Raw genomic sequence first — 12991 nt, forward strand, 5'->3', positions numbered from 1 at the left:
GCTGCCTCCCTTTGACGAACCCCGTCTGATCTTCACCTACCACCTTCGGGAGGCACTCCTCCAGCCTACCCGCCAGTCAGGCAGACATTCTTAACCAATATAATTTTTCATCTGATCTTTCTCCCTCGCTGCTGGGATGTCGCGGTGCTGCTGAAGGTGAATGGAGTTTTGGCTGGAACGCCAAAGTTTCTGTTCTCGCTTGCAACGGGCGAGACCAGAGCATCCCGCCCACTGTTTTTACACTCTCCCAATAATGGCACCACTGTAGTCTTTCAGTGTTGAGTCTTTTCGGCTCCTCAATCTGTATGCGCCAGGTTCCAATGAACTCTACTGCTGTTTCCCAATTGCCATAAGGCTTGACATTTAAGTAGAAAGAATAAAACGCCACAGTATTGTGTTCTCTGGAAATTATCAGACACTTTGACCTGTTTATTCTTAAAATCTATTACCCAGATGCCCTGATGAAAATGAAGACAGCATATATGACTTTAGAATGGAGCATGAATTATATGTTTATGCCCTGGGCCGATTATCCCCATCTTAAGATTCACTTTCTCCAAAGACTGCACTTGGTGTTCATTTCTATTGTACAATGCCACTGGAGTTTGACGAGCTATATTAAAAGTCTTGCCACGTTTAGTTCCTGTGACCCTTGTTCTGTCACGTTTTGCTGATCATATCCCCGTTGTTATTGAAAAGGGTATTATTTCCGAACAATACTTTCGGAGATATATCATTTAAATTTTTTTATGGAGTTTCTTTTAAAATTTAAAGTGCCCAATTCTTTTTTTTCCAATTAAGGGGTAATTTAGCATGGCCAATCCACCTACTCTGCACATCTTTGGGTTGTGGGGGCGAAATCCGCGCAAAATTGGGGAGAATGTGCAAACTCCACACCATCAGTGACCCAGAGCCGGGATCGAACTCGGCGCCATGAGGCAGCAATGCTAACCACTGTGCCATCATGCCACCCATAATTTTCAATTTGAATTTGCATCAGATTCATGTCCATGTATCGTCAACATCATTGAATAATCCTTGGGTACTGTCTGTGACAATATGTATATTGTGAAGTTAATGAAGGGTTAACAATTTAATGTAAATGCATCCAACCATGAGAAAGCGATCCAGCGCATACACATGGATCATGAAATATCCTTGATTCTGGGAGTAGGTAATTAGGTGGGATAGAGAGTAGTCGTGTTTTCAAAACCTCTGTCGGTAGAATCATAGTTTTAGTTTATCTGTGATCCTTTATTAGGGTTATCACTTCGTAAGTAGTCAAATCTATTTAGTTGCAGTGTTAATAAATTAGCTTTCTTCAAACCACAACTTGGTATTCTTTGTGAGACACTACACCAAAGCCATCCTCATCCAGAAAGCAAAGAATATCACACTGTCAGGACATGTTACTGGCGACACATTGTCAGTGGCACTCATTGAATAAGGGAAACTTTTAGCTTTCTAGACATTCTCTAAGTTATTAAGAACATTATAAAATAGGAGCAGTAGCTCTTTGAGCCCCCTCTACCATTTAATAAGATCATGGCTGATCTTCTATGTCAACTCCATTTTCCCACACTATCCCTATATTTCTTGATACCCTGAGCGTCCAACAATGTATTGATGTTTCTTAAACATGCGCAACGGCTGAGCATCCACAACTCCCTGGAGCAGAGAATTCATAACAAAGTAGCTTTTAGTTATATTGCGTGATTGCCCACAGTAGGCCAGAAAATAGCCTGCCTTACAAGGAAAGGAGCATAATACTCTAAGGAATGATATATCATTCCCATGTTACTGTCTGTAAACTAACACTCTTTGTTTAAGGCCACTAAGTACAACTACTGTGCCTTTCTTAAGCCAATTATGGGTCAGACAGGTTTACTTCTTTGCCTGGGTGAGACAGATGAGATGTGAAAAACACAGACACATGTTTAGATACAGCTTTCAAGATTTTGTTCAGAAATAGATAGGTGTGTGGTGTTATGCTAACGATGACAATTATATCTCTGTATTACTGAACAATTTGTGAATGAGACTGGCATTTTGTCACATTGAGGCCTGTACCTTGCTGTGTAGAAATCAGCTGTGTCACGTTTCCGACGTTTAGAACCGTGCCGAAAAGTAAAATGTACTGGAGCGCTTTGGGAAGTCTCCTGGAGTTCATGAACGACGCTATGCAAACACAATCACTTTCCTTCTTTCAATACAGTAGAAGCCGATTTTTCTCAACCATCGAGGAAACAAATCAGAAACCAAAGTGCTCCACCTTCAGAAAAGTTACTGAAAATCTGAGTTCAGCTACAGGTTTTGTCACTGATTTTATTTATTTAAAAAACAATTGAAAGTGGATCGGTGGCGGATTCTGGTTTCAGAGGAGATTGTGCTCACGGAAATAAACAGTTTATTTACCTCGAGTGCCACCTGCTGTGCTTTCAGAGCAACTACATTGAATAATTGAAAGAAAATGTCTTCTGCTCTGTAGTGTGAGACGTCAGGCCCGATCTAACCAAATGGGAACAGAGTGCGTTTAGCCACGTGTTCCCCGATGCTCGCAGCGCCGAGAAACCCCATCCGATTAGATACGGGGCTTCAGCGGGGAATGTGCACCCAAGGCTGTATTCCTCCTAATTTCCTGCACTGAGGAGCTACACTCGCTGGATCGCCTCATGGCCTCGCGATCTCCCGAGCTTCCAACATGACCCACCAATACCCAACTCCCTAGAACAAAGAACAAAGAAAAGTACAGTACAGCACAGGAACAGGCCCTATGGCCCTCCAAGCCTGTGCCGACCATGCTGCCCATCTAAATTAAAGTCTTCTACACTTCCTGGGTCCGTATCCCTCTATTCCCATCCTATTCATGTATTTGTCAAGATGCCCCTTAAATGTCACTATCGTCCCTGCTTCCACCACCTCCTCCGGCAGCGAGTTCCAGGCACCCACTACCCTCTGTGTAAAAAAAACGTGCCTCGTACATCTCCTCTAAACCTTGCCCCTCGAATCTTAAACTTTTGTCCCCTAGTAATTGACCCTTCTACCCTGGGAAAAAGCCTCTGACTATCCACTCTGTCTATGCCTCTCATAATTTTGTAGACCTCTATCAGATCGCCCCACAACCTCCGGCGTTCCAGTGAGAACAAACCGAGTTTATTCAACCACTCCTCATAGCTAATGCCCTCCATACCAGGCAACATAGAACATAGAACAGTACAGCACAGAACAGGCCCTTCGGCCCTCAATGTTGTGCCGAGCCATGATCACCCTACTCAAACCCACGTATCCACCCTATACCCGTAACCCAACAACCCCCCCTTAACATTACTTTTTAGGACACTACGGGCAATTTAGCATGGCCAATCCACCTAACCCGCACATCTTTGGACTGTGGGAGGAAACCGGAGCACCCGGAGGAAACCCACGCACACAGGGGGAGGACGTGCAGACTCCACACAGACAGTGACCCAGCCAGGAATCGAACCTGGGACCCTGGAGCTGTGAAGCATTTATGCTAACCACCATGCTACCCTGCTGCCCTGCAACATCCTGGTAAATCTCTTCTACACCCTCTCTAAAGCCTCGACATCCTTCTGGTAGTGTGGCGACCAGAATTGAACACAATACTCCAAGTGTGGCCTACCTAAGGTTCTTTACAGCTGCAACATGACTTGCCAATCCTTATACTCAATGCCCCGGCCAATGAAGGCAAGCATGCCGTATGCCTTCATGACTACCATCCCAGGGCCACCCCGCCCCGCACCATCCCACACCTGTGCAGTACACTCCCCCGACACAATCACTGCCATGTAAAGTATGCCAGCTTGGCACCTTGACACTGCCAACCTGGCATGATGGCAGTGCCCCAGCCAACTGACAGTGCCACCTGGGCACCCTGCCAGTGCCAGGCTGGCACTCAGGCAGTGGTGCCAATGGCTGGGTACTACCCTGCCCAGAGGGCAAACCTCTGGGGGCCTCCGTTCCCCTGGGAGACCCCCAAGAGTGCTGTTTTGTCTGGTCCCTTTTTGGAGAGACCAGCACTGAACAGTGCTTGCCTGAGGTCTCAAAGGTGAAGGGGACACAGTTGTTGACTTATAAGTTGACATAGATCCCAAAGCCTTGGTTTCCTCAGGAAACTACATATTATAGTGAGACTAGCTGTCTCGCTCTAATATGCAGACTTGCCAAAAAGTGATCTCGCCCACAATGGGCGGGCTTCACATCATGATGTCTCGCGAGATGATTGTATGAGCCAGGTAAATCCTGGGAGAGGGGACTTCCATCATTTACCGGCCGCGTTGCATGTGGCGCACTACATTTTGGGTGAGGTTCGTGGGGTATTTCCCGCTGGGTGCTTGGGCATGATCCAGATCACTATCCATCCACACTTAGAGTGGGATTAACCATCTGTTTATGGTGGTGGGATGTTCTGGTCCCACGCCGTATGGATGTCTAACCCCACCCCCTGCCCTCAAACCCAGGCCATCCCCCCAGGAATCCCCAGACTCCAGCCAACCCATCAATGGAATGAGCGTGTCCTGTGCAGCCAGCAGCCTGCTGGGTGCTGGCACTCAGTGCACCCATCCGAGGCACTGCTCCACTGCAGGGGAAGTGCAGAGTGCCCCAAATAGCAAACATTTGCACCGTGGCCTTTGGCACCCACCCTGGCACACTACTGCTCTCGGGGCAGATGCCCCAGCAATGACACTATCAGCTCGCCCACCCTGCAGGACCACTAGCCGTCACCAAGCCCTGCCTGGCCACTGTGCCCCTGCTCCTATGCACCCTGCCCCAGACAGGTAGGCACAAGCTGCACGTCACACGCAAGATTGACAACACACCATAGCTATGGTCCTAACACATGCCCAGCCACCCAGCCCAGCCCCCTCCATGAGCCCTGCCTGCATGCATACCACCAAACATGAAGACCGTTGGTGGGACATGGTGACCCCCCCCAACCCACAACATGTGCTGTTGGGTTTCACACGGCCCACCAAGGGGGACACCCACAGTAGATCCCACAGGGGGGCGCAGTACAGGGGCGCAGAGTGTATCACTGGTATGGGTAGCTTCAGCCACCGGTACCTCTTCCGGCAGGCACGGGTGGCAGGCTAGAGGTCCCCCATGTGCCAGGGATGCGGTGCACATGTCAAAGCATCGGGGAGAACAGGTGGCGGTGGGATTGGGAGGGGGTGGGGACTAGCGGCGCAGGGGCTGCTGTGCAAACCAGGGCCACTGTGTAGCCCGTTGGACCTGGATGGGCATGGGAGTACTCACCATGCCAACATGTCTGCCCTTTAGCCCCTGAAGACAACTGATTTCGGAGTTCAGCCGGGCATGGTTGCTATCTGCATGGCCATGGTGCCCCTCATGGATGCACTGAGGCTGCACGATGAGGGGAGGACCTATAGAACAGGAGCCTGCCCAGAGGAGCAGGAACCAGCCGGTGAGGCTGGAGAGCCGGCCGTCCAGCAGGCCGAGGAGGAGGTGGGAATCATAGAATTTACAGTGCGGAAGGAGGCGATTCGGCCCATCAAGTCTGCACCAGCTCTTGGAAAGAGCACCCCACTTAAGCCCACACCTCCATCCTATCCCCGTAACCAAGTAACCCCAGCTAATCTTTTTTGGACACTAAGGGCAATTTAGCATGGCCAATATACCTAAACTGCACACATTTGGACTGTGGGAGGAAACCGGAGCACCCGCAGGAAACCTACGCAGACACGGGGAGAATGTGCAAACTCCACACAGACAGTGACCCAAGCTGGGAATCAAACCTGGGACCCTGGAGCTGTGAAGCAACTGTGCTAATCACTATGCTACTGTGCTGCCCACGGATAGGAAGGGGGTGCATTTTAGACCTTGTGTATATTGGGAGCGCCTGTATATTCGAGGAACAGCTGCAGCAAGCATGTTGCTGATGGCTACAGCTGTGCAGGGAGACGGTGCAACATCTCTGTCAGATTATGGCGCACCTGGAACCGTGGGAGTTTGGGAAAGGACACCCGCTCCCGGTGGCCGTCAAGGCGACGATCGCCCTGAACATCTACGGCATGGGGTCCTTCCAGGCACCAAGTGGGGACCTGTCCGGAAACTCCCAAGACCTATGTAAACAGGTGCATCCACGCCTGGACAGCGCACTATATACAGTTCAACGCAGACAGAACCCACTGGATTGCCCGGGCAGCGGGATGCAACGTGATCGCAGGCATGCCCCAGGTACAGGTGGTGATAGATGGGACACATGTCCCCCTATGCGCACCGTGGCATGAGTGGGTGCCTTTCATAAACTGGAAGTGCTTCCCCTTGAAGAACCTGCAGTTGGTGTGTGACCACCGGCTGCACATCATGCACATCCGCTCGATATACGGGCAGCGTGCACGACAAATTCGTCTTGGTGCACTCAACGGTGCCTGACACCTTCAAGAAACTCCCTCGGGTAAGGGGTTGGCTGTTGGGTGACAGGGATTATCTGCTGCGGTCATGGCTAATGACGCCTGTCCAGGGGCCCCAGACCGATGCAGAGAACCTTCACAACAACATCCATGCAACAACCAGGAGCGTCATTGAGCGGTGCATTGGTGTCCTCAAGTTGGGATTCGGGTGCCTGGACCACCCTGGTGAGGCTCTCCAAAATAGCCTGAGGAGCGTCTCCCACATTGTGGTGGCCTGCTGCATCCTCCACATTGTGGTGGCCTGCTGCGTCCTCCACAACATTGCCCTGTACAGGGGGCGACATGCTGAAGGAGGACGAGGATGAAAGGCAGGCTTCGTCCGATGAGGGTGATGCAGAGGACCTGAGTCGGCAGGGCATAGGGCTCGAGGATGCATGGAAGGCCGCACATGTGTGCCAGGGCTGCCGCACACCGAACAACCTAATCACTTCCAGGCTGGGCCACCAGCAACCCCCATCCCCCTCACTCCTGCCCCCCCTTCCTGCAGTCCATCTCCCACACTGCGCCATAGGGTGTTAGCACTTGGTCGGCAGTAACAACAGGTCTGGTCCATGGAACGGAGGATGATGGCAACCCACCAGATGAGCTCTGGTGTTCCGCATTGTTTGATTTACTCTGACCGCTGCCCCGGTGTTACATTCCACTGTCTGCCCAGGTCCTTCCTGCATGCCAACTGATCATTCCATCACAAGGGCCCACAGACCTTCAGGGGAGGTGGGAGTGCGGATGGGGTCTGGGGTGGGGGGAGCCGTGGTTATGGGGGTGGTGAGCTGTGATGGGGCACTCACAAGGTGGTCCCTACCACATGGTGACTCCACATCACTGGCCCAGTCCCCTGCCACTTCCGAGTGCGACTCTGAGGGAACGTCTGACTGTCCTGAGAGCCCTGCCCCGTTCCTTCCTCCCACATCTCACAACACCGGCCCCACAACAACCTCCCCCGACACACACTCTGAGCCCAGCCCAGACCATCCTTCAGACTCTTCGGACAGAGGACCGAGCCAGTCAGAATGTCTGTGAACAGGGCCGGGATTCTCCCCTACCCGGCGGGGCAGGGGGTTCCAGCATGATGGAATGGCAGTCTCCGCACCTTTAGGGGCCAAGTCCTAACATTGAGGAGTTAGGCCTGCGCCGGAGTGGTTGGCGTTCCGCCGGCTGGCGTGGAAGGCCTTTGGCGCCAGGCCAGCCGGGGCCGAAGGGACTTCGCCGGCCGGCGATGTCCGCGCATGCGCCAGAGCGTCAGCAGCTGCTGGCGTCATCCCCGCACATGCGCAGGGGAAACGGTCACTTCCGCCTCCGCCCTGGTGAAGACCATGGCAAAGGCGGTAGGAAAAGAGTGCCCCCACGGCAGAGGCCCGCCGCCGATTGGTGGGCCCCGATCGTGGGCCAGGCCACCATGGGGGAACCCCCCGGGGCCAGTTGGCCCCGCGCCCCCCCCCCCCCCCCAGGACCCCAGAGCCCGCCCGCACCGCCTGCTCCCGCCGGTAAGGTAGGTGGTTTGATCCACGTCGGCGGGAGAGGCTTGACAGCAGCGGGACTTCGGCCCATTGCGGGCCGGAGAATCACCGGTGGGGGGGCCTGCTGACCGGCGCGACGCGATTCCCGCTCCCGCTGAATCACCGGTGCCGGAGAATTCAGGACATGGCGGGGGCGGGATTGACGCCGGCCCCCAGCGATTCTCCGACCCGGCGGGGGGTCGGAGAATCCCGCCCCATGTGTTTATTGTATTTTAACAAGTATTGTGCCTTGGCCCCTGATGCTAACCTGTGTGCTCCACCCATGCCAACTTAACTGGTGTCTACTTCTCTATTCCATGTTCTAATGCTCCTTCTCGGTGGGTCCTCAGGTGATACATCAGACGTGGAGGTGGCCTGTTCCATATCCCGCCTGTGACCTGGATGTCTTTGACTGCCGTCCCGTTGAGCAACCGGGCCTGGATGGTCTCAGAAGTCTTCCGGGAGTCACAGATGGTGTGGTGCAGCCCTTTTCTGCCTGCTGCCCATCAGATGCACCAGGGCTAGGTGGGGGGGGGGGGGGGGAATTCACAGGCGCAGTAGGGTTCCAACACCTCTCCTGCGGGAGTCACCTGGCGCTGCCAGTCCTGGAGGCCCACGTAACTCTGGGAGCCCGCAGCCATGGCCTGTTGCGACTGGACCACGCTCTGGAGTGTAGCAGCAATGTTGACATGGCCCTGGTACATGGCTGTCTGTGACATGGCTGCCCTATCCTGTGCCTCAGCCACTGACCCCACAGAGGGACATAGGCCTTGGACATCCTGACCCATGGCCATGACCCTCGCAACCAAGGCTTCCACCCTGGATGCCAGCCATTCAGTGTTGGCCTGGGTGGCACGCATTGTCGGCACCGCCTCCTGCTCCTACTCCTGCTCCAGCAGGAGGTTGGACTCCTCCAACTACACCTGCAGGCGCTGGATCATTGCAGACACTCCCTTGTGTAGTCCCCGACTCTCCGTCTCTAACATTGATGGGACCGCCGTTTCCAGAAGCGCGAGACCCATCTGGATGGCAGCTAGTTGCCCCTCTGAGTGTCCGCCCCCTTGGGGGTTCCTACCGCCACCTGATGTACTGCATCATGTGTGCCGTGTGCACCAGAGAGTGTCCCAGGAGATTCTTCACTAAAATGACTGACCGAGATGAGAGTTTTTGAGATGGTGGAGGGTGCCAGTGACAGCAGTGTCGAAAGGTTGGTGTTGTCCCCGGACAGGTGCTCCGGCGTGTTGCGGGGTTGCGGCTGGTTTGAGGGACCCCGGACTGTCCTGCCACATTGGCAAGTGAGTTGCGAGGTTGCAGCAGGGGGTGAGGGACTCTGGGTGGTCCTGCCTCATCAGAAGGTAACTCTGCAAGACAAAAGACTAGACCTTGGGTAGGGGTGGTGTGGGGGAGAGGGGTGACTCACGTGCCACATCACAATTCATTGGGGGCTCACTGTTGTTCCATGCTGACCTCTGCCTTGGCGACTGCCTGTTCTCCCACCCCACCGGCCAGGTCCACCTCCACTGCTCCGAGGCAGAGAGGAACCACAGGCCCGGTGAGCTCCCTCCGGTCTCCTGCAGTTCCCAGCGGTTGTGGTCCACCTTCTCCTGGGGGGGACAGATAATGGGGATGATGCCAGGGGCACGCCGGTGGTGACTCACCTGGGCCGCCCTGAGGAGATTATACAGCTTCTTCCGGCACTGCTAGCTGGTCCTCGTGGTGGTGCCCATGGCGCTCATCGCCTCTGCCACCTCTGCCCAGGCCTGGTTGACCTCCATGGGTGGCAGCCTCTTTACCAACCTGTGGAAGAGGGTGGCCCGCCTCTCCTCCACAGCAACCAGCAGCATCTCCAGCTCTGCGTCTGCAAACCTCAGGGCCACTCTCCATGGTGCCATTGACTTGGCTGCTGTGCAAGCGTGTGGGGAGTGCAGTGCTCATTTGCAGCTCCAGCTTGTCAGGCTCTCCAGTGCCAATCCCGACTCAAACGAATCCGAGGACGGCATCGGTCGGAATTGCACTGGTTTCACATGGAGCGAGTGCTGGCCCATTAGCATGCCCCGAATGGCTCCGGCACTGGCGCCCTCTACGGGACTGTGGAACACCCCTCATTCAGTCCCGGCATCAGCACTTTGTCTCTCAAATGGAGAACCCCGCCCCAGATCTTAAAGTGAGGTTGAGGGGCTCCCACATCCCCCCACCCCCCCATCTCCCCGACCCACAGAGATCGAGACTCCCTGCAGATTTGGGCAACATCCCCAATCCCTCCATCACTAAATGTCTGGGATGCCAGGTTGGCACTGCCCCGGTACCAGAGGCAATGCCAGGGTATTGCGCTACCCTGTCCCCAGCCACACAGGGGCTCCAATGGCCTTTTAGTCCCATGGCATGGCCTTGATGCCTAGTTTCCCTTTTTGGAGACCAGTACTGATTCACGGCTCAGGCTTTGCCGGTGAGGTCGGTTGTCATGTGAGAGTATCTTTAAGAAATGGGTGTTTATAAATGGGTGTGTATATTAGTATCTGTAGTGAGAGTATCTTTAAGAAATTACTGCAGTGATGTCAGAGAGTGGGTGGAGCTGGGCTGTCTGTCAGCTTTTTACTTTCATTTTAGGCTGTTTGCTGCAGGGTGTGTTTTAGTTTCGTTTTCAGAGCTGGATAGCTGCAGTCACAGCCAGAAGGTTTATTAGAGTCTCTCTGTAATCTAAAGACTGTAAATCAATCCTGGTGATTTAAAACTAATAACAGTAGTGACTTTAATCTGATGTGCTTCTGGTAAAAGGTGTTTTAAGTCTTATGGATGTTAAAAGGAAAGCTTAAAGGATTACTTAGTGTTGTATTTTTGAGGGGTTGCATTTGAATTGATGGTTGCTAAGATGTTCACTGTATGTTTTAAAAAGGTTACCTTCAGTTCATAGAATAAACATTGTTTTGTTTTAAAAAATACTTCTCTATTTCTGCTGTATCTGGCCCACTCTACCATACCTGTAGAGTGGACCATGTGCTCCCCATACCACAATCTATTAAAAGTTGTGGGTCAGGTGAACTCCATGATACACTTTGGGATTCTCTGAACCCTGGCCCATAACACGGTGAATCCCAAAAGCCTGGAGACTCCGGCCTTGAATGAGCTGCGCATATGAGTTTAATGACTCATTTAAATATGCTGATCCGGAAAACCCCAGCGAGGGTGTGACCCAGATCGTGTCGGGCACAATGGATCCTGTGCATTGAGCTCAGCTCGGTGCCCGGCGCAAAACCCATTTTTGGCCTCTCCCGCTATTAACCCGGAATAGCCAGATTTGCACTGGGTGCAATGCGGACAGAAAATCGTGACCATCACTTATGAGGAGGGGCTACAAAAATTGGGGAGCTTTGTTAAGAACAAAGAAGATTTGGGGCCTCACGGTAGCATGGTGGTTAGCATCAATGCTTCACAGCTCCAGGGTCCCAGGTTCGATTCCCGGCTGGGTCACTGTCTGTGTGGAGTCTGCACGTCCTCCCCGTGTGTGCGTGGGTTTCCTCCGGGTGCTCCGGTTTCCTCCCACTGTCCAAAGATGTGCGGGTTAGGTGGATTGGCCATGCTAAATTGCCCGTAGTGTAAGGTTAATGGGGGGATTGTTGGGTTACGGGTATACGGGTTACGTGGGTTTAAGTAGGGTGATCATTGTTCGGCACAACATCGAGGGCCGAAGGGCCTGTTCTGTGCTGTACTGTTCTATGTTCTATGTTCTAAGATTAAGGGGAGATTCAAGAAAGGTGTTCAAAAATGTTCAGGTGTTTTGATAAGGTTTTTCAGTCAGGGAAAATGGGGAGCTATAATAAATTATCTATCTTCGGTAAGAACAAAATTAAAAGGGCATGAGGTTGGTTAATATGTAGCTTGATTCTGATCTTGTGGAATTTTGTCTGTTATATATATGCAGTGAAGGAATATTGTCACTGAACCCAATATGCTGATAGATGCCGCAAAACAACTGCAACAAGCTAGTGTGCTTTCAAAAACAGCTTCTTTATTATCAATGTTCTTTTGCTATCAAGCAGCTCTTTTGCCCGTGTTGAAACATCACTTATACCTGTTTGGAAAATGTATGTGATTGAAAAATTGGAGTTTATTGACAGTCGCATGAACCATACAGTACATAGCAATGCCTGGCCGTAATAATATAGGTGAATTCCAATCCTTTCCCTCATGTGCATTATAACAATGTATAATGGAGAAAATTAACAATACCCATTGTGAAATGTAATATACTGATCATAATACGTAACCTTAATCAAAATTTCTCTGTTCTGCTTCAGTCAAACCTTCTAAGCCCAAGTGCTGGACCGAAGGACAATCATTGCAAGGAAATGATATCAAACTTCAGTGTAATTCAGAGAACGGCACCCAACCCATCTTGTACAGGTGGATACACGTTTTGGATACAGAAGGGCAGCAAGCCAAATTTCATCCAGGTTTCCACATCGGTTAGTGAGTATATTTTACAAAGACTGGATTCTGTTCTATTCACATAAAGGACATGCTTTCCCAATCAGGTTGCTCTGCTTACACCCATTTCTGTATAGGATAAAGGATTTCAAATCAGATCCGGTTTCCTCCCACAGTCCAAAGATGTGCGGGTTAGGTGGATTGGCCATGCTAAATTGCCCGTAGTGTCCTAAAAAGTAAGGTTAAGGGGGAGTTGTTGGGTTACGGGTATAGGGTGGATATGTGAGTTTGAGTAGGGTGATCATTGCTCGGCACAACATCGAGGGTCGAAGGGCCTGTTCTGTGCTGTACTGTTCTAAATCTAAATTTGTATGGCGAAAGCAAATACTTGAAACGTTCAACAGGTCAGCCAGCATCTGTTTCAGGAACAGGTGAATTAATTTTTCAGGTTTCGACTGTACATCAGATTGGAAATTAGTGCAGACAAACAGCATTTATAAAGCTGTTCATTGATATCTTCCAATTCTTACGAAGAATCCACAGTTTTAAAAAATTTATTCAGGGTACATGGGAGTCACTGGCAAGACCAGCATTTGTTGTCCATTGCCAAGTTGC

General features: G+C 51.8%; 1 protein-coding gene across 2 annotated transcripts in view; it reads left to right on the forward strand.

Annotated features, from left to right (window-relative positions):
* LOC119954448 (CXADR-like membrane protein) overlaps positions 1 to 12991 on the forward strand; it is a 165310-nt gene that overhangs the window by 139845 nt on the left and 12474 nt on the right. For both annotated transcript variants that reach the window (XM_038779667.1, XM_038779666.1), the window contains exon 4: positions 12247 to 12414. In XM_038779667.1, the coding sequence (XP_038635595.1) occupies positions 12247 to 12414 (168 nt within the window). The remainder of the gene's footprint in view (positions 1 to 12246; positions 12415 to 12991) is intronic.

This window comes from Scyliorhinus canicula, chromosome 19 (assembly GCF_902713615.1).
Source record: "Scyliorhinus canicula chromosome 19, sScyCan1.1, whole genome shotgun sequence".
Taxonomy (NCBI): domain Eukaryota; kingdom Metazoa; phylum Chordata; class Chondrichthyes; order Carcharhiniformes; family Scyliorhinidae; genus Scyliorhinus; species Scyliorhinus canicula.